This window comes from Panthera leo, chromosome D4, assembly GCF_018350215.1.
Source record: "Panthera leo isolate Ple1 chromosome D4, P.leo_Ple1_pat1.1, whole genome shotgun sequence".
NCBI lineage: Eukaryota > Metazoa > Chordata > Mammalia > Carnivora > Felidae > Panthera > Panthera leo.
In genome coordinates this window covers 56,258,296-56,280,093 of record NC_056691.1, presented here as the reverse complement: position 1 = coordinate 56,280,093, position 21,798 = coordinate 56,258,296, and the positions used below count along the sequence as shown (strand labels likewise).

The following is a 21,798-nucleotide window of genomic DNA, read 5'->3' as shown; positions in this document are numbered from 1 at the left end:
GACTAAGGGCTCACACTCAGATTCTCATGGGGAACCTCAGGCTCATATTTGAACTCAAGATTCACACAAGACACTGAGGTTCATAGACTCATCCTTTTACCTTGGAGCTCACACTGAGATTCACACTAGCAAGATTCTCACTTCCATCCTGGGATCACTCAGGGACCCAGTGTTCAGTGTTCACACTCAAGACTAGCATCTCTGGTGATTACATTAAACTCACTTCTGTCTTGGGGCTTAGACTCACACTACACTTTTATATATTCACATGGGGGCCCTGGGATTCACACTTGGAATCACACCCAGTTATGCTTCCATTCTGGGGCTCACATTCAAACCCAAACTAGGGTTGTGGTGAACTCATAGTCAAATACACCCATGCTTTCTTTGGTTTATGGTGTAGAACAGGGCAGTTGGGTAAGGAACAGCAACTGCCACAAGACATGTCCCCTCCAAAGGTGGAAAGGAGAGAGGATACATATTTGGGAGTGTCACTCACTTGGGTTGTGGACTGATGGAGAGGGTTGTGGGAAACACTCACCCAGTTAAACCTTTTTGCCTTTCTTTCTGCAAGGAGACTAAGGCTATTGGTAGGATGATCTGAGTGGCTTTTTGGCACAGGAGTGATTATGTACTCTTAGAGTCCCCATGTGAAAGCATATCCCCCTTAAATAGTTTGGGTACCCCTTCTGTGGTAAGGGAATCGGTGTGGGGAAAAAAGACTCGTGTCTTCCCAAGACATTTCTCCCATCCCAGTCATCCTTAGTATGGGAGGAGTGTCAAGATTGACTTGGTGAGACGGTAGACCTCTGGCTCCTTTGACCTTTCCAGGGTATTGAATCTCTGATTCTAAGGGAGATGGTAGCCTGGATCTGTGGTGAGAAGGTAGCCAAAGGAGGAGACTGGACTGAAATCCACCCTCGTATTTCCTCTGCCTTGGCTGGAGAAGGATAGAGGCCAAGTTATGTTATATCTCACAATGTCTCCTGGAGTGTCTATGGAACTCTTAACCTTGTCTCTATGGTATGACCAGCGATCTCTACTGTACTCCCCAGAAAAGCAGTAACCCTGTGGGGGAGGGTTGGGTTAGGTTGTAAACTATGCTGGGACTCCACCTGCCTTGGAGACACTGCTGGGCTTACATATCTTCCTGCTGTGGAGGCCAGCAAGTCAGGGCTGCCTGAGGTGCATAATCACCCCATGGGCACACCGACAACAGTACAGATCTGGCCCTCAGGCTCAGATGGCTCAGCTCTATCAGCTCCCTGTCCCTGAAGGGGACACATGCTCCCCACCCCCCTCTGGAGGGGGGGGCCTTGAAGGACTGGCATTCTGGTCTCTGCCCCCCCATGGTGAGTTGAAGTGTAAATGAATGGAAACATATGGAGCAGATTTTCTTTGAAATGCAGATGGTGGGGGGGGGGGGACCATGTGTGCCTGGTTGGGGGGGGGGGTCCCAGAGAGCAAGAAGGCTGAGAAGAGAGCTGACCCCTCCTCCAGTCCCACCATAGGGTGAGGATAGTTGTGTAAACTGTGGCCCTGGGTGACCACACCCACCCAGGCTCCAGCTTCCTGTGGGGAGAGGCTGGGGAGGCCAGTGGTCCCTGTGGGCTGAAGGTGCTGAGGTCATCACTCCCCTTTACCTCTGTAGAGGGCAAAGAGAGCCTCCAAAGCACAGAGTCATGCTGGGTTGGCGTTCACCAGAGCCAGGAACTCTGGGGGCCAAGAGGTGGAAGGGGGAGCTAGGGCAGATGTGGGGAAGAGTTAGACCCTGCTTCTTGCAGAACTAGCTCTGGGAAGCTGGGGCTACAGCTACAGTGGGAAGAACTGAGGCTAGACTATAATGATGACATCTGGTCAGGGCAAGAGCTCCTGGAGTTTAGGATTGGAAGAGTCCTCAATCCTGAAGGAGTTTTTCCAGACCTGGGATAGTCAGTATGCCACACTATACACTATAATTTCCCCTCACAAAACTCAGCAGAGTTACGTAGTAATTGCCTGTGAGCTCTGTGGGACCCGGGGACTGGGTCTCTCTGCTCACTGCTGTACCCTGCCCCTGGCACAGACCTGGAACACTCCTTGGTAAGAGGGTGATGCATCTTTTTCTCTCTCATCAGACTGAGTGCTCCATGCGGGCAGGACCATATCCTCAACTGCCAGCACAGTACCTGACACGGATTAGGTGCTGAATAAATGTTGAGGAATGAATTGTTGAGTGGGAGAGGGGATTCTCTGGGGTTTGTGGCTTGAGACAGAGCAGTGTCTGTTGTATTACCCCTATTTGACTTGAAAGGCGCCTGAATGATTTGTAGTCTAGACTAAAGGAAGGATCTCCTTGCACTCAGGGAAGGGGTGCAGAGGATAGGCAGCTTATTCCTTGAAAAGGTTGGGACTAAGGGCTACTGGGGTGGAGGTGGGGATGACTGATTCTGTGGCAGAGGTCAGAGGTCACTTCTGTCCTCTCAGCTTCAGGATTTTTCAGAAGTCCTTTTCTCATGTGGTTGTGAGCGTGTCCCTTGGTCTCTCTAGGTTGGTTTCTTGGACTCTAGCTAAGGCAATAGACCCCATCTCTGAGCTGCTGAGGCTAGGCTCTGAGGTTGTTTAGCTGCTGTGGGCACCACAGACTGTCTGTATTGGTTATTAATGTCTGTCTGAGAACACGGGGTTCAGATCCTAAAAATACCCTGTCCAGCCAGAGCCTAGGAGTTGCTCGTGTGGGCTAGTGTAGCAGTGGCTGCATCTTGATAAGATAGACACAGAGCCAGAAGAGACCAGGAGAGTATAGGAAAACTGAGGCAGCATGGGCAGGAGATGCATGAGAGACAGAGCTTCTGTTGTATATGGGACAAAGATTTATAAAACTAGTGGTGCGAGTTCTTCAAATTATGGCAACATTTAGGGTAGTCTGTTATTTTACACTGTAGAGAATTTACTTCCTGGGGAGTTTGAATATACATCTGATATCAGATGTATAAATTAAGTAGTCAGTCGTAACCATTTCAAGTCCAGCTTCAAGATATTCCAAAATAAGTATGTGGCAAAGAAAAAAAAAATCTTCCTTAAGTAGCCTTTTCTGAGCCACTGCCCCCATCCCTACCTCCTAGAGCCCTTCCTTGCAGCCTGAGTCCCAGTGGGGTTCTTGTACACCCCCTTTTATAGGCCCCCACCTCACTTCTGACCCCCCAGGCATCTGTGTATCCCCTCTTCCCTGGAGATGGATGCTGCACAGTGGTTCCAAAAAGGTAAGAAAAGCCTGGCCTCTGAGGGCAGATGCCGTGTGACCTTGGCCTGTAAGCTGACCTTTCTGGGCCCCTCTGTGAAATCACGGGATGGGGTGGGGGGGGGGGGGGCTGGGCCCTGGCCCAGGCCCGGAGAGAAGGCGGTTTTGGCACCCATCCAGCTCCCTGACGTCAATGATTCTCCAAATAATGGAATCAATATTGGGGGGGGGGGGGCAAGCGTGAACCAGGCCCCAGCGATTAGAAACAGATCAGCACAAACCCGCAGCTGATTCTGATAGAGCTGCCTTGGAGAGCTAGGGTGGGAGGCCTGGAAGGAGGTGGACCTGGGGGGGGGGGGGGGGCGGTGGCGCTCAGGAATGGAGGCGGAGCCACCCAGTGTCCAAAGCAGGAGGATACACAAGTAGGCAGAGATTCTGGGTTGGAATGATGTGGTGGGGGCCGCTGAACTAGTTCCTTCCTCCTTTGAGTCTGTGGGGTTCCAAAGCTAGGGGAAGTTTGTGAATGGAGACTTCTTTCAACCAGTGAGTGATAAAGGGTGGACAAGGGGAGTTTGTAGTTTATCTCTTTGCTTCCTAGACTTGGGCCCCTAGGCCATGTTAGGAGTCGCAGGTTATACCTAGGATAGGGGAGAGTACCGAGTGAGACCTAAGGGAGATGGTCTTTTACTTGGAGGTAGAGGGCATTAATCTAAGATAGATGGGTATTCCTCCTCAGAATGGGAGTCTGGCCTCCTCCATCAGGTTGTATCCTCTCAGCCTACTAGAAGGCAGCAGGTGAGGATGGAGAGGGCCGTGGGGTCCATAAGGGGCTGGCCTGGCAGCAGCTGACAAAAAACAGGAAAGAGGGCTGGGGGAGCAGCTGTAATTACGGGGCATTTATTATTAATCAGATGAAATTGCTGGAACAGCTGGTGTAATGTGCGTAGCGATACAGACTCTGCATGCACCCCCAACACATGTGCACGCACACATACGCACAAGCCACGCACAGCCTGAGCCTTGTTTGCTTACACAATTTTTTTCTTGTGAAGGTTGGAGCCCCCCCCTCTTTTTTAAAGTAATCTTTACACCCAACATGGGGCTCGAACTCACAACTCCAAGATCAAGAGTCGCATGCTCTACTGACCGAGGCAGTCAGGCGCCCCTAGAGGGCTCCTTATGTGTGTCTGTGTCTTTTGATGTTGGTACTTATTTGTGTTTTTTCATGTCTGCCTGTATCTTCCTCTCCCTCTGTTGTCTCTTTTCCCAAATGTCTGTTAGTCTCTGGCCTGATGTGTGCCTCTTGTCTCTAACCTGTCTCCCTCTGTTTGCCTATCTCTTGGTATGTCTGTATCTATTATCACCAGCCACCCTGTCTCTAACACCTTATTTTAGTTTATGGCCATCTCTGTCTGGTTGCGTCTTCGGTCAGGGTTGGATGACATGGATGACCCTTTCTCATGGGTATGTGTTTAGGCACCTGACCATGCCTTTGGCAAACACATCTGGGACCTATTTTTTAGGGGGGGGAGGGGAAGTTGGATCCTGAGGATCTCTTCTGTTGAGTGACTGGAGCCCATTGAAGCAATAGTGGCTTTCAAGACAGCTCTGAATACAAAGCTGGCTTCCTTATCAGCTACCATTTGTGGGATATCAGCTACCATTTGTGGGATTTTGGGCAAGGTGCTTTTGTTCTCTGAGCCTCTGTTTCCTCATCTGTAAAATGGAAACAGGGTTAACTCTAAAGTTGTTTTGATGATTCAGTACAAAATGTATGTTAAGCACTTATCATGATACCTGACTCATTAAGAACTCGAAACAAGTGTTAGCTGTTACTATTACTGGGAAAGGCATTGTGCAGGCAAGAGAGAGAACTGCAGAGGCAAACCAGTAGAGCACAAAGGCTTTGGAGCTAGACTTGGACTCAAATCTGTGCACTGGAACTGATCAGCTATATGGTCGGAGGCAAGTTACTTAACTTCCCTGAACCTTGTTTTTTCAACTGTCAAATGGGAATAATAATAGAACCTACCTCATGGAGAAGTCATGAGGATTAAATGAGATAATGCATATAAAGTGCTTGACACAGTTCCTGGCATATAACAGATTCTCAATAAATCGTAGTGGTGATGAGAAGAGGATAGTATGATGGTGGGTGTTTTTGCCCTGCCGGTTGCGTGTGAAAAAGTGTGTGATGTGGAAGTACTTGTGCCTGTGAATTGGTTGTCTGGGGACTTTGGATTGTTTGTGGATATGAATATGTATCTGTATGTGATGTTAGGCCACTTGTGGCTTCCCTTTGTCCCTGTGGTTTAGCATCCGAAGTCAACATGGGGTGCTGGAGGGAGTCTGGACTATTCTCAACTTTCCCTTTTCTAGGGGCACCTGGGTGGCTCAGTTGGTTAAGCCTCCGATTTCAGCTCAGGCCATGATCTCTCAGTTCATGAGTTTGAGCCCTGCATTGGCCTATGTGCCGACAGCCCAGAGCCTGGAGCCAGCTTCGGATTCTGTGTCTCCTCTGTCTCTCTTGGTCCCTTCCCTGCTCACACTCTGTCTGTCTCTTTCAAAAATAAGTAAACATTAAAAAAAAACTTTCTCTTTTCTAGACACTTACCTGCTGCCTGCCTCAGTCTCCCCTTCTCTGAGAGGCATTGTATGGAATGAGTTCTTAGTTGGACTAAGGCCTGTGGGTCCTCTGTGACCTCTGATTTGTGCCCTTTGCCCTTCTAGAATCCAGCCTTGTCACATCATCCCATCCCCTTGGTTTTGGAAGTCTTGGAAAGAGTTGGTCTGGAGAAGGAGGACATTGATGTGCTCAGTGTACGGCCAGTGGTGAAGAGGTATGTGCTGGGGACCCACATGAGGCAGGTCTGTCTCTGGGTATCAGGCTGGTGCAATGGGGCTATAGGTTTGGGGATGTGCGTGAAGGAGGGCCTGAGATCCCTTCCTTCTCTTCCTCTGTTCTTCCTTCTGAGGCTTTTCATGCCCCTATGATGGGCCCACGAAGGGGAAGGGACTTACCCGCAGTCACACAGGCAAGGGCGAAGCCAGGTCAGAAAACTGGGTTCTGTACTTAAGAGGGCTGAATCCTGGATGTGGGAGTATATTTCTGTCTCATTGTCAGGCTCCCTCTCTGCCCCCAAAGCATCTCTCTGGCTTGATTGGGGAAGCAGCTGGGCTTGGAGTAGATGGGATGGGGGTCGGAAATTCCAAAATCTTCTGGGGCCAGCCATGGGGCTGGGCTTGACTCTCCCTGCCTTTCATTAAGGGCAGCCAAGGCCCCCGATTGGCAGCCCAGGGTGGGGGCGTCCAAGGAATCGAGGCGCTGGAGCGGAACGGAAGGGCCTATTGTCCAAAACCCGCCAGAGGCCCACAAAGGCCAGCCGGCTTTTCATCTCAGCTCCCAAACAGACTGGCCATTTTCCCGGCCCAGGAGTAGGGGACTGATTGACCCTTCAGAACTAGGACTGGGATGTTTTTGAGGGTGGGGTGGGGTATCTCATGCTGACACATGGCCATAAAAGGGACTTAAAATGGAGGTGGGGTTCTGAAGAGTAGGGAGGCTCCAGAAAGCTGTAGAGAGTTAAGCTTCCAATCCACTGTTCCCAAAGGACCTAAGGATACAGGGTAGGGTATCTGATAGAAATTCGGATTTACATAACAATAGATAATAAATATTTATAGGGGGCACACCTGGGAGGAGTCTCATGATTTGATGGTAAAGTGAGCTACTTCTATGAGCACATAATCCCACCCCCCCCCACAATTGGGATCACCGTATTGAGTTGGAACAGGGGCTGGAGAAGAGAAGGCTAGTGGTTGGGCAAGAGACTGGGCTCCTGCAGCAGGAGGAACTGAGGCCAGACAGCAGGAAGGACTTCCTGCCAATGAACAGTAGCTCTGATGCCCTGACTGTGTCTCTAGAGATCCCAGAGGATCACAGAGAGCAGGGGAGCTAGAGAACACCCCTGGGGTTAGTTAAGGGTTAGGCAGCTTCTGTGGGGGCCCAAAGAGGAGGCTGGGAGGGAAGACTTGGCAGTTCTGTCCACCCTCCCTCCACAGCACCTCCAGCATCACTTTAAAAACAGCTTTTTAATTTAACAAAGTGGATGAAAAACTGTTTTTGGAAATAAAGATATCTGCTGTCTCCCAGGCTAGCACTCAGCCCTTGCAGAGAGCCTCTCTCCGGGTTTCTCTCTGCTGCTGGTGGTTCCTTTCCTCTCTCTCTCTCTCTGTCTCTCTCTGTCTCTCTCTCTCTGTCTCTTTTTTTGTTTGTTTCTGCTCTGCAACCCCCCAGCTTCCCCTTGGCCTCCCATTACCCCCTCCCGTATCAGCCTCCTTGGGTATCTCATCCTCAGTCTCTTATCTCCGTGTCTCTGCATCTCCTTTTGTCTCTCCTCTCCCAGTTTCTCTTCCAGGGCTTGTCTCTCTCCTGAATCATCTCTGTCTCCCAGCCTGTCTCAATCTCTGTCTCCCTTCCCCCCTTCTCCCCCAACCCCTGCTCTAAATGGGTCTATTTAAAACACCCGACGCTGCCAAGTCAGAAAAGCGTCTCCTGATAAAGCGCATTAGGCCGAGGGAGGGAGGAGGAGGGGGGAGGGAGCAGGGAGCAGGGAGCAGCGGGCGGATGGATTGATCCAAGCCCGTAACCCCATTAATCAGGCATTGTGGATCCCCCTCCCTCCCCCAGCTTCAGCCCCTTCTGAGCTAAAAGCCCTTAAATATTTATCACCCCTCCCCCCAGGGGGTGAGGGGAGGGGTGTGTGGCCCTTGGTGTGAGCATCCCCAGCTGCCTGGTGCGCACCCCCTGTGTGTTTACACATGTGCACATGTGGTCATATGTGCATGCATGGGTGTGCATACCTAACAGACCCAGGGCCCATCTTGTCCCCCTTCACCCCCCCACCACGGAGTAGCCTGGTCCCTTGGGCAGCCCAGCCCCTAGGGGACCCTGGTAATCTAGCCTGGGTCTTTGCCTCTCTTAAAAAGTTGGGCATGTAGAATAGGGAGACCTTTGGGGTCAATTGGAGGTCCTTATGCCCCCAAAGTGCAGTAACTGGAAGATTGGGTGGCATTGCACTATTATTCTCAGAGGGTCGGAAGGTGAGCTGGGGTTCAATGTCCAGATTCCCTAATATTCCCAGAGCAAGAAGTAACTTAGGGAATAGAATTGGGGGCTCCATGCTCCTAAAGTGCAGGAAGGTAACTTGGAAGGCTGGCTGAAGTTTCCCCTTTATCCTCAAAGGGCAGGAATGTGACCTGGAGGTGGGTTGGGCACCTACCATTACCCTTAGAAATTTAGGAACCTTGACCTGGGCCTGGGTGGGGGTCGCCATCACCCCCAGAGAGTAGGAAGGTGGCCACTCTCTGGGGGGTGATGTGGGACTGGGTCCCACATCTCACTGCTTATTGATTTCCCCTGGCTACAGAGGTCAGTCAACCCTGAGACAGGCTGGGGTCCGCCGGAGTTGGCCTGAGGCAACTTCGCCCTGGGCGGGGGAAGGGAGGCCCGAGCGGCCCTGGGTGTGAGGAGGGGCCGCTGCTCGGAGCAGAGGGTCCCTTCCCCCTCCCTCCCCCAGCATCAAGTGCCACATCTCCTCCTGACTCAGACAATTAGATTCAAAGGATGACCTCACTGCCTGCCGTCCCTCACTCGCTCCCTCTGCTAGCTCGCCTCGCTCGTGGCGCGCTCCTTCCTCCCCTCCTCCCGGCCCGCTCGCTGCCTTGCTCGCTCGCTCACTCACAGCTCGGGCCGGCCCCTAGCCCGCCCGCCCGTCCGGAGTCGCGGTGTTGCGGGGGGCTCCTGTCCCCCGGGCCGGCCCGGGCCTCCTGGGCCCCAGCCCCGGGCGCCCGATGCCCGCGGGCTGCGGGGCGGACCCAAGGAGCGCCGGAGGCACCGACGGGGCGCCTGCGCGGGGACCCAGGTCAGTGGCCGCGCGGCCGCAGGGCCGGAGAACTTGTCACCCCCACTGCCGCCGCTGAGACACCCCCGCCGGCGCCGCCCGCCAGCCCGCCTCGGAGCTTCCCGCTCCTTTCTCGGCCCCCGCCCCCCGCGGCTGCTCGGCGCGCTCCCCCTGCCAAGCTGTCTCTCTTCTCTTTCTCCCCCCCCCCCCCTTCCCCAACAGCCCCTCTGCTTCTACAGCCGGTGGGAGGGACTGGGACTTCCTGAGGTCCCAGGGATGGGGCTGGGGCCCATTGGCTGAAACCGGCCCAGGCTTCTGAGAGAGGAGGGGGCTCTAGCTGTTTCCACTGGCCTGGGGGAGGGGACCACAACCTGGGTGGGAAGGGGGCTACAGAGAAAGAGGTCCAGGCAGGGTGTGGGGGTGACATCTACAGAGGGGATGAGCTCTTGATATCCTTCTTTTCTCACATCCTGTGGGCCTCTTGCCTGGCTTCATTTGTTCCCACCTCCTAGCAAACTATAGTCCCCACTGCCTAGTTTCATTTGGTCCCCACAGCCTATGGTCTTTTGGGCTCTGTCACCTGGTTTTCCTAGACCCTTCTGCCTGATTTCTTTTGTTCCCACTGTCTACTTTTTTATTTTCCTTAAGTCCCTATCACCTGGGCTTTATGGGATTGCCCTACCTGGTTTCCTTACATCCTCTTGTCTGATGTTTGCTTCCCTACCTGGCTTCCATGGAGCCCTACCATGCTCCCTTTATGATAGGGTGTTAGGGCCCAAGCTACACCTGGAGTGGCAAATGGTAAGGATGTCAACAGCAATGCCAGTTGTTCCCAGGTTGGGGCCTGGCCAGCACAGCTTGGATTCCATTCTGCCTGGACAGCGACACAGCGTCCTCTCTTGTGATGGGGGGCAGGGCTGCAGGGTCCAAGGACACTTTACAATTCTTGTCCTCAATGGTTAGTTAGAAGAGCACTTGCTTGGCCAGTGCTGTCCCCATCTCTCTTTGGGCCTAACAGTGATGACAGGGCTTTGGCAGGGGCTGGGGGTTGAGGTCTGAGCCGCATCTCCTTCTCCTTACCTTGCCTCTTGCAGCCAGGCCTGACACTCAGGTGCACTATAAATAGTTATGGGCACAGAGAGGTTTTGAAGAGGACTGGGATCATACAGCAGGTGGCTAGGTTGAGAACTGTTGCTGATCCTCATCCTGGAGAAGAGGGGGTGCTAAGGGGAGGCAGGAGGGGTCTGGGGAGTGAGCTTATTTCTGGGGTTTTCTGGCTTTTGCTACCAGTGCCACCATCTCTTCACCCAGGGGTGTCTGGCCTGGATCCTTACCTTACCCTGTCTGTCTGGCCTGGATCTCCTCTTATTCTGGGATGCTGGGAAAGCAGGGTCAGGGGAGGAAGGAGCCACCTAGGAAGTTATCAGATATTTATTTGCTTTTGGGGGATGAACAAAGTTTCTCCTTCCCTTTTCCTTCTTCCTTAGGCTACCCTGAGCTTTAGCACCCTACCCCCAAGTGCAGCCCGGGCAATCCAAGGACCCAGCATGGAGTAGCTATTCTGTGTGTATCTTTGTATTTCTCACTGCTGGATGTGGGAGCATGAGAGGCTGAAGGTGACTGGGGGACTCTGAGTTTCTGGAGGTGCGATGATATCTGTGTGGAAGATAGACTGTTCTGAATGTGTGATGGCATCCATATGTGAGACTGTGCCTGTTTTGAGTGAGCGTGTGTGAGTCTGTGTGTATGACTGTGACTGTAATACGTGTGTGCATGCACAGCGTGTGTGAAGCTGTGGCAGTGGGCGTCCATGTGGGAGGGCCAAGATGTGTAGTCACGATGGTGAACTATGGGTGCCAGTGTCTGTGAGAGGCTGCCTGCGTGTGTCTGTGAAGCTCTGGCTGTGTGTATGTAAAGGTAGGGAGGGCTTCAGGGAGCTCTGCCAGGTGGTAGTGAGAGTCCCCAGTGTGTGCTACATCTCGGGGAGAAGTGAGCACTGGGTGCCATGTGACCCTGAATTGCTGGTGTGTTTGTGAGCATGTGTGTGCACGTACTCATGCCTGTGTTTACCCATCAGGAACAGATTGCTCTGGCTTCCCCACTGTGAGGAGGGAGTAAGGGGGAGGAAGGATGGCTTGCTTTTGCCCAGCAGACCAGAAGCTTCCTCAGAAGTAGTGTGTGCAGTGTGTGTGTGTGTGTTAGGGGGGCAGGGAGAACAGGACATTGTTACATGAAGACAGGCGAAGTTTCTGTTCCCCCTACTCCATTCTAGCTTTGTCAGAAAGACCATTTTCAGTTCTTTTTGTTAGAAACCAATGCTTCACATGCAATGTCTCCCCTGCCCCCCACCCCACTCGTGTGTATGTATGTGTGTGTGTGTATGTGTGTATGTGTGTGTGTGTGTGTGCACAAGCTTGCAAGCATAGGCCTCTGTGTATATATTAGAGGGTGTGTCTGCACCATAGCAGTCATGGGGCCAGGGATGGGGTGTAGTGAGAGATGCTAAGGCAGATAGGTCTTTGTCCCAGCTCCCAAGTCTGGAAAACTATTCTGTCCGTCCTTCTGTTTCCATGGAAGGCCTTGCAGCCTCTTTCCTGCCCTGCCTTATCAGCTGGGATGCTCCCCTCCACTGTCATTGCTCTGCCCATCCCCCACCAATGAATGGGAGTTCTTCCAGCTATCTAACCTCCTGCTGCAGCTGTCTGTCTCATCAAGAAGAGCAACCCCCCACTCCCTGCAGACTTAACCTGACTGGTGCATGGCCCTTTTCTAGGTAGCGGGGTCCTCCTGATTCTCCTAGAAGCCAGAAGAGATTCTGGACTAAGGCTAGGAGGATGGGGAATTTGGTGCTTGTGCCCCAGGTTCTTTGAAGTTGTCCAGAGACCATGTGCCCAAAGGGAAGATACACACTTACTTGCCCCTTCCTGTTCTCCATTTGATGGGAAGGGGATTGGACCACACGACCTTTGAGGGAGAAAGCCAAGACCTTTTGCACATAGAGGGCTGCTTAAGCCCAAGCCTGCATATATATGCATATACAAGCCCATGCCAGGTAACCAGGCAGCATGCAGGGCCCTGAGTAGGGCTCTACATGTGGGCATGGGCTGGTGGGATTCAGATTCCCACCTCTCCAGGATACCTCCCTGCTGCCCAGCCAGGCCCATCATGGGAAGGCCCCAGGTTCCCCCCACAACACGCCTGTACACACGTGCAGCAGGGCACGCACATGCTGATCTCAGGGTCCCCATGGTGCAAGAGGCTGGAGGTGGGGGGTTTGAACACTCAGAGTCCTGGCTGCTGCCAAAATCCATTGGAATCTTGTCCCCCCCCCCCCAGGCCCCCCATCTCTGGCTGTGGAGGTCACAACAGCAGGTGCGGATACCCACCCCCCCCCAACTCACTCACATTGGGCCGCTCCTTTTCCACAACCTCAGCCAGAGACTGGAGCTAGGGGACTGCTCCCTCTGCCTCCCTCCTGGCCCCCCTCCCACTGGTGTTCAACTTCTGCCCCCTTCTACGGAGGGAGATGGGAGCCTATGTTTAGGTGGGGTCCTTTCCCCTGAGCACTGGGGCTTGACCCTAGAGTGAGTGGGGATGTGATAGCCCAGGAGGAGATAAGGCTTGAATCCTGAACCCAGGCATGGCTCCTATGCCCCTCGGGGTGGGGGCACTAGTAGCTGAGAGGAGGACCAAGTCTGGATTCAGAGAGAAAGCCAGAGACAAGAGACTCAGAGACAGAAGGTAGAGACGCCACAGAGAGTGGGAGCCTGCCCAGTGGCCAGCCAGCCCCAGTCTCAGAAGCTGGCCCCTGACCCAGGCCCGCCCCTTCCCCGGTAGGGGGTTTGCCGGGCCAGCTGCCAGGGGCCAGGCCTCCCTCCTCGGCCTTTAACCCCCCCCACACACACCCTCTGGACTGCTCAGGCCTCTGCCCCCGCCCCCACCGCCCACGCTGTCCAGGCTGTCTAGGCCTGGTGGGATCTGGGGGCCTCTCGGCCTTAGCCCCTCCTCCCCTTCTTGGAGCTTCCAGCCAGCCCTGACTGTCTCTCCCAGGCTCCCCTTCGGCCAGTGCTTCTCCTCCTTGCCCACCACATCCTTGTCCCTGTTACTGCCACTGCTCTCTCATTTTCTCTCTCTACCTCCAAATGAAGGTGTCTCTTTTCCTTGCTCTACCCTAATTCTTCTGCAGGTCTGAGGCCTCTAGAGCTCTCTAAGCTTTTAAGTCAGTCCATGCTGTGTCCTGTCCTGTGTTCTTGCCTCTTCTCAGGATGGGTCCTCTACAACTGCTGTCGGGAGAGGGGAGGGGGACGAGGCCCTAGGACAAAGTGTCTTTTCCCTCACACTGAAGGATTCTGGAGTCTGGGGTTGCCTAGGGGGACTAGAAGCTGTGGAGATGTCACCTTGGCTATGCCATGGGTCAGATGCCCCCCAGCAGATATGCATGTTCCTGAACTCACCCTGCTGTAAGTCCCTGCAAGGGTAGTCCAGGCCAGTGACTTTGGTTGGATTTTAATTTTGGGGACTACCACATGGGCCCTCCCTATTCGTTCATTGTTCAGACCAGATTGAGCTTACCTGACCTCAGCATACCCACACCAACTAATGCCTTGAAGCTCAGAACATATTGTTGCACGTCAATACTCACATTTAGAGCTGGGCCCCAGCCAGTGATGCTCAGAACCCCTCAGTTCAACCCTGGATGTAGCAGGGTTTCCTGAGGGTTGGGCTTGTGTAACCTTCTGTAGGGATAAATAGGAGCTCTCCAAATTCATACCTCCCCTCCCTTAGGTTCTGCCTTTAGCTGGGCAGGGGATGAGGGTGGGGGGCACGGGGCACCTGGAAGTTTGCTGGAGCTGGCAAGAGGGGTCTTGGGCCCCTCGTAAGCCTGACTCAAACTGAGAAATTGAGGTTGCTCCCTAATCGGGAGTCTGTCATTGTGTCTGTCTGTGTCACTGCTAGTGACTGTCAGCCTCCATGGTGCCAATATTACTGTGAGCTGGTGTTATCCTGTATGACTGTCCATGTTACTGAGTCTGACTGTTAACATCCTTGTGTTACTGTGGACACACCATCATTGTTACTCTATGTGACTGTCCCAGTCTCATTGCATCTTTGATTCTGAGATTACTGTCACTGTGATTGTGTCAGTGTCAACAGGTATCATTGCCCCATTTGTTGGTGTCATTGAACGTGACTGTCATTCACTGCATTATTGTCACTATAGAGACTATCAACACCCCTGTATGTCATTGTCAACTATGGAAATGTGCCCTGTTCACTGGGTGTTTTTATCATTGTGTAATGGTGTCTTTGTGTCATAGTAGGACAGTGACAGTAAATTGGGGCCCAGGATTTGTCTCTTGATGTGTCACCTATGTATGTATAACGATGACACTATGAGATTCTATGTCAGGAGAGGTTCTGGGCTCCTTGTGCTAACAGGGTTTGGGTTGCTAGGTACTGGCCTCCTTTCTTGTTAGTGGAGTGCCCTCTGTTGCCTCCTCATGGTGGGGCTGGGGCTGGCTGGAAGCCAGGCTGGCCCCCTGGAGGGGTCTACAGAGAGCCTCAGCCAGTTTGCATAGCCCTTATCTGAAGCTTTATGGGATTTATCCTCCAGATCTATCCCAAAGCCATGGGGTGTGGACTTGAAAAATTCTTGGGAAAGAGGCTCTTTGCCCTGGAATGGGTGGCCTGAGGTGAGCTAGGGCAGGGCGGAGGTTATAGTCTGGATGCCTCTGGCCTCAACTTCCCTAACTGGGAATGGACCCAGTTGGGACTTTGAGGGAAGGGGGAAATGAAATTGGTTTGGGACTTTTTGGATCTGCAGGGGCAGAGATGGGGTGGGATAAGGTGGGGTTTTGGTCTACCCTAATTCCCTGAGAGCTACACTCTTATATCTCCAGGGAGAAAGAAACCCTATAGCCCCCAGGAACGCTGCAAGGACACTATCCTCCTTTTGCACTGGGGGAGATGGATGGGCTTAGGGAGATGCTCTAGGGTAGACACAGAGACCCTTTCTGGATCTATCCCTTCCTCTGCCCTTGAATCCCTGCCCCAACCCCTGTGGTCTCTATCTCTCTTCCCGGGTCTCTTCTTCCCTTTCTCCCTATCTTGGTATCTTCTTGTCCCCTGGGTCTTGGCTAATGGCTTTCCCTCTTTCCCTGTCTCTATGCTCCCCCCTCCCTGGGTCTTTCTCTTTTCTGGGTGCCCCCAGCCATGCAGTGTCTGTCTTGGTACCCCATCCCCCACTCTCTGCAGCACTTGCTCTCAGCAGCGCCCGTCTCCCATGGCTGCAGCCCCGTTGGCCCAGGGCCCGGCCCTTACAGTAACTCATCGGGCTGATGGAGGCGACTTTGATGAAGAAGCCACCCCTCCCCCTGAGGGGGCCTGAGTGTGTGTGTGTGTGTGTGTGTGTGTGTGTGTGTGTGTGTGTTTGCATGTGCATGCATACATGCATGCTTGTATACATGCACACTCATGCCAGGCTGTCTCCTTTCCCCTGCACTCCCAACTGGGACCAGGAAGGAGCTGGGAGCAGAGGGCCACCCTGTCCCTCTTCTTTCATCCTGTGATCTAACCTTGGTCCCCTCTGCCTCCGCATACCCTGATTCCTGCTCCCATGTGGTAGGCAGTGGGGCCTGGCACTAAGGTAGAGTATTTTCCTGGCTGTGTGGAGAAAGACATGGACAGATGGCAGAGGTGCTGGGGGGGACTATCTGAGGGCTACCTTCAGTGATTGAGGTGGAGAACTAGGTAGGCCTCTAACCTCTTGCCTCTCTCTCTCCCTCTCCTTTGCTCCTTAGCTCCTTCTGAATTCATACAGTTTCTGGGTTCATTTCCTGGCCCCACTGCTTGCTGACTGTGACTTTGGCCATTGTCTTAACCTTCTAGGCCTGAGGAATAGTTGAAGATAGGGGAGTGGCTGAGGATCAAGAGGAGTCAGGCCAAGTGGTAGCTAAGGCCCTGGGAGTCACTGATGTGGGAGGGGTAGCCAAAGCCACCCGGGGCCTAGAGAGACAAGCTGTGCCAGGGAGGAGCAGTCAGAGCACCTGTGGCTGTGGCTGGAGGACAACCAGGTGCAGATGTGGGGACCCACCTGGTGAGGGGTTAGTGTAGCCACAGGCAGGCAGGAACCCTCTCCCATAAAGGAGCCCCCGGAAGTCAGATTCTCTCCAGTTCTCCCACCCGCTGCTACAGGCTGACACTCACATTTGTCTCCTCCCTGCTGTAGCTCTGTTTGCAGTTTCTCTGGCAGTTCTCTGGCTGTATGTCTGGCTGTTTGTCTGGCAGTATTTCTGACAGTGTCTCTGGCTGTGTCTGGCAGTGTGTCTGTATGTCTGAGTGTCCCTGGCAGTGTTTTTAGTGGTGTGGATACTTCCTGACTGAGCATCTGGCTATGTCTCTGGCTCTCTCACTAGCTGTATTTTTGGGTGTATGCCTGTTTGTGTCTATCAGTTTCTCTGGTATTTCTCTGCTTGTGTGTCAGGCAGTTTCTCTGGCATGGTTTCTGACAGTGTCTCTAGCTCTCTTGCTATGTCGCTGATGGTTTCTCTGCCTGTGTTTCTTGCTCTTTCTCTGGTGGTACATTTGCTTGCATGTGCCGAGCATTTTACAGTATTTCTGGTGGATCCTTTGGTTGTATGTCAGTTAGTCTCTGACCATGTCTCTGCCTGGTTATCTGGTTATAGCTACCTGTTTCTCTGGTTTTATCTGATTGTGCCTCACACAGTGTCTTTAGTATATCTCCAACTGTGTGTGCTCTTTCTCTGGGATTCTGTCTGGTTGTTTTGGGCAGTTTCTCTGCCCAGTGTCTTGGCTGTATTTCAGGCTATATTTCTGACAGTACCACTCACCCTGGTTGAGTGTCTGGCAGTATTCCTCTTCTAGATCTCTGCTTCTGTCTGGCTGACAGTCCCCCTGTCTCCTCACACTAGGGTAGAAGGGTCATATTTGAGGCTTTTTCTGTAGGGAATAGTTATTTCCCTGCCCTCAGGTATGATTGTGTGCTGGGGTAGATTGGGGTGCAGTTGGATCCATCCCATGAAGCAGGATAACAGATTAGGGGGCCACTGGAACCATCCTGACTTGTGGGGACATATCCTCACTGTGCTTTGTGTACCTATGTAGGTGTGTGTAAACACTGATGCACATCTGCTGGGCTGAGGGTCTCAGGCTCCTGGGGCACATGTCTGGGGTAAAGGATGGGCTGGGTCCCCCAACAAGGACTTATATGTGAAATACCCTTTCTCTCCTGGTCACTGTACACTAAAGCAAAAGCCACATTTGACCTTGGTACCCTGGTGCTGTGAACATCACAGAGCCCAGTGGCAAGGCTCATGGGGAAGTGGGGGGTGGTGCAGATATGAGGGGCTTCTAACCATCCAGGTTTCAGGCTTTCTCCCCAGGAGCACAGCAGGGGGCCTTCCATTCAAGGCAATTTGGAGAAGTATAGACCTCGTGTTAAGTTCAAACATTACCCTTTCAGTTTGCAATGTTTATAGCTAATTAGCCAACCTCACCAGTAAAGTTATTTTTGTTTTTATAAAAATGGCCCTAGCATAACCAATGTTCCATAACTCATCCGTGGTTGACTACATCCTGCAACCAGCAGCCTTATCGAACAACAAACCACTGTAGGTTGCCTTGTACCATCTTAGCAAATGTTTGCCTACAGATGCCAATAATGTTGCTTTCTATTGCTTGGAAGAGAATCCTGAGCCCCATTAAGAAGGGCATTTGGGGTCAAGGTGTCCTAGCCCTAGGGCTGGGATTTCCCAGTCTTGCCTGAGAATAGGGAGGGGCTCCCAGGAGGTTCCTGCCTGGGCTGATGCCTCTCCTTCCCCCGCCATCCCCTATCCCCATTTCTCCCAGCAGATGGCTGCTCCTGTCCCGTGGGCCTGCTGCGCTGTGCTTGCTGCCGCCACTGCTGTTGTCTACGCCCAGAGACACAGTCCTCAGGGTGAGTGTTGGAGGAGAGGATTCTGGGGGGGTGGGATGGTGCTCCCTGATGACTCCCACCCAGAGCTGAACATGAACCCTTCTCACACAGCTGTGTGCATCCACCCAAGACCACACACTGGCACTTGCTGGCATTGCCACACATGAACACACAGAAGGACATAAGTCATATGACACTGATATGCTGGGTGACCCACTGATACCTCATGTGCACAGTCCTCCAGTCACTCCGTGTGGTTCCGTGCTGATGGTATCTCTGGCTTGATAATCTCTTCCTCTTCCTACTAGAGTGGCTGTGTGGGGTAATGGGCAGGTGAGATAGGAGTTGGGGGCTGCTATAGGTAGGGCCTGTATATTAATCTGATGAAATGGGATCCCCTAGGGGTTTGTGGGGGGTGTAGTGGAAGGCACTGAGAGAGACAGTGGCCAAGACTGCTTTCCCCTATCCTAGAGAGAAGATGGAGACAGAGATGGTTGATAACAAGATGTGAGGATGGGCAGGGTGACAAGTGGGAGAGGGCAGGCATGCTAAGGAAGGGGACAGGTCAGTCAGCTAGAATGATTGGAGGAGGCAGGGATTGCTTAGGCTGGGCCATTGGCAGCCTCCTGCCCTTCCCCTACCATTTGTCCAGTGAAGGCTGAGTTCTTCACACAGCCCACAGAGCAAGATGCTGCACCCCTTCTGGGAAACAGGTACCCTCTTAACTTGACCACCAGCGCTCAAACTGCATTTGAGGCACACCTCACATGGCCACATCAGTATAAGGTCTGACCCTGAAACTCCTTGAGCAAGCTCTAAGTTGTCAGGAGCTTTCCCCTTGGATGGGTTCTGCTCCCACCCCAACCTTGGCTGGATTAGGTAGAGGCAGAGAAGGTGGGGGCACCTCTGGGACCCAGGCACAGAGCAGATCCTGTCACCCTCAAGGGTGTGGGTTCAAGGAGGGTGGTGGGTCAAGGCTCTGGTGGCTTCTTCCTTGTAAGACTGACACTGAGACCCAGAAAGAGCCTAGCTCACCTCAGGGCTGCTCCCCAGTGGGCAGGGACTGAAAGGACCACCAGGTCAACCCATTAACCTCCCTCCTGCAGTCAGTCCATCTTGGGCTCTTGTGCTGACCTCACCTGCTTAGACCTGCCAGTGGCCACTCCCATTGGCTTGGCTCCTGCCCTGTGTTGCATGTAAAGACAGAGCCACATGTGACCAAAGACTTGAGTGTTAAGTCTGTATCTCTGAGAGTATAACTGTCTTTGTGCATTAGGCTATGCTCTTGTGTGAGTGAGACCATGTCCTTGTTTGAATACATTTCTCTGTGTGGTTGTATCCTTGGGGGCTGTGCCCTGCGTGTGACGTTGTCTATGTGTGACCATGCTCTTTGTGGAGCTTTGTCCTTGCAATTGAGATTGTACCCTATGTGTGATATTATGATGGTTTCTTTCTGTCTCTTTGTATGTTTGTGTCCCTGTTAAATTGTCTCCCAGATGTGAGACTGTGCCCTTATGTGTAACTGTGCCTCTGGGTGACAGTGCCCTCCCTGTGCATGCATATGATCATCTTGTATTAGGTGTTAACCATCCCTGAAGTGGGATGGTGTCCCTGTGTGGCTGTGACCTTGTGGATGGTTGTTCTGTGTGTGCTTGTTCTTCTTGTGGTGACTGTCATTATCCTATGTGTGTGGCGATGTGAAGTTGCTTAGGACGCCCGGGGGGACTGTTTCCGGCATGTGGTCCCCATGTGAGCCTGTGTGCGCAGGTGTGAGGGAGCCGTCAGCTCTGTCCTTCTGTGTTCTCCATGTCCATGACCTCATCCTGTCTCTGTCTCTCATCCTGGCTTCTAACAACCTTTTCACAGCTGATTCCTTTGGAGCATTTGTCACTGCGTCAAGGCCAAGAACCCCATCCTCCCCCTGCTGCTTGATTTAATTTCTGAAATGGACAGCACATCAGTAGGGGCACCCACAGGGCGGGAGGAGAGCTATCCAGAAACAAAGGATTAAATCATTGGCATCTTTGGAGCTGTTGCATGGCTGTGTGTATTGCCATTGTTGTTATTGTAGCAATTGTGACAGTGTGTATCGTGTGTGATTGTCATGTCATATTGCCCCCTCTACCTCCATATTGTGGTCTGTAGTTGTCTTCTGTCATTGTGTTGTCATTTTTTCATTCCTGCCCTGCCCTTACATTGTTGGTTTGTCACTGTTGTCAGGTTGTGTTTCTGTCTCCTTTGTGAGGCAGACAGGGTGCTTGGGAGTGTTATCCCATTGCCATTATGTTTGTTATGCTGTTAGGTGGCTGTTTCCTCATCTTATGGCTGTACCTGCCCTGCAGTACTAAAGAACCACATTGGGTCCAAGTTAGTTCTGAGCTGCTGTTGGTCAGTGTTGACGTGTGGCCGCTGGGACCATGGTGGCCACGCCCCCTCCCCTACGGTCAGTTTTCAGCCTCCTCCTCAGGCAGCTGGATGCAGAATGTCTGTTAGTGAGGGAGGGGGCAGGGCTCAGAGAGAGAGGGGCTTGGCATGTTTCCTGGAAGCTCCAAGTTTTGAGAAGGGAGGCTGGAGGGGGGCTCAATGGCTAGGGCTGGTGGACTGGGGGGGGGGCTCTATGGCTTGAGCCTTGGACACTGGGCCCCTGGTCAGGGGGAGGCCCCCATTCAGTCTCTGGTCCAGCCTCACAGCTGTGGCCTCTAAGGCCCCCAGCCACCGCCCTTCCGCCGTTCATCCTTTGTTTGGCTGGTCCCGGGCCCCCACAGATGAGTGGTCAAGGCTGGCTGGGTTTCCTACTTCCCTCTCCTCCGACAGGGGACAGGGACCGAGAGGCTCAGAGAGGGGCAAGACAGAGACAGGCAGCAGGGGAGAAACCTGAAGACACAGAGAGACCCTGGCACAGGAAGGGTGACAGAGGCAGCAAACAGGGACAAATGTTCCAGCACAGAGAAAAGCAGTACCAGGCAGGGGGCTGCAATGGGGGGGTGGTGGCTGGTGGCATAGGGGGATCCCTACCCCCTGTAGTCCTGGTGGTGTTAACAAGTCTAATTAAGAGGCCACTGGCCCAAGTTAATTGGCTCGTTAACAGGAATTGCCTCTGAAAATCCCCCAACTCAGCGGGGTGGCTCTCTGGAGGGGAGATGTAAGGGAGTGTTAACGAGGGATCCCGCAGCCCCCCCTACTGCTGCCCCCCTCTCACGTTGCTCTTCCCCTTCCACCCTTTCTCCACAGATCTGGCTGAGACCTGGGAAGCATCTGTCCTTCCAGGCTTGGGGGGCAGGATGAGGAACGAGGAGATTAGATTCATATCACCCAGCTCTACATGTTTGCTTCTCTGCTGTTGTCTGTAGATCAGTGTCCCCGATTTTCTGTGTCCTACTCACCTCCCCCACCTAGTGCTGCCTCTTGACAGGTGCTCCCTCCCACCCTTCCACTCCAGTCTCCTGGGCTCAGTCCATCACGCCTGGGTTGCCGAGGCCAGAACTGGGGTTTGCTTTTGGCTCTGACAGGCCCCTCCTGGGGGCAGGAGAGAAATGGTCAGAGAGCTTTCTTGGTCCCAGCACTCTCCCCAACCCCCACCTCAGCAGTTCCTGCCTCACAAAGTTGATAGCTGCCAGGAGTTCCCTAGGGCTTCCATCCTGGATCTCCCTTATCCTGCTGCTGCCCAAGCCCTGGATAGCTGAAGCAGGGTAGGTTAGGGGCTAGCTTGCCAGGGAGGCCAGAGTTGGGGAGAGGGAGAG

The 21,798-nt window shown here is 53.1% G+C and overlaps 1 protein-coding gene across 8 annotated transcripts in view; it reads left to right on the top strand.

Moving 5' to 3' along the window:
* CNTFR (ciliary neurotrophic factor receptor) overlaps positions 1 to 21,798 on the top strand; it is a 39,068-nt gene that overhangs the window by 2,848 nt on the left and 14,422 nt on the right. For 3 of the 8 annotated variants that reach the window (XM_042913539.1, XM_042913540.1, XM_042913536.1), the window contains exons 2-3: positions 5,951 to 6,060; positions 17,995 to 18,079. In XM_042913539.1, coding sequence (XP_042769473.1) covers positions 17,995 to 18,079 — 85 coding nt within the window. In that variant the 5' untranslated portion in view covers positions 5,951 to 6,060. Of the gene's footprint in view, positions 1 to 831; positions 1,024 to 3,159; positions 3,243 to 5,950; positions 6,061 to 17,994; positions 18,080 to 21,798 lie in introns of those variants that run through there. The other 5 variants (XM_042913538.1, XM_042913533.1, XM_042913537.1 and 2 more) reach the window with 5 other exon arrangements.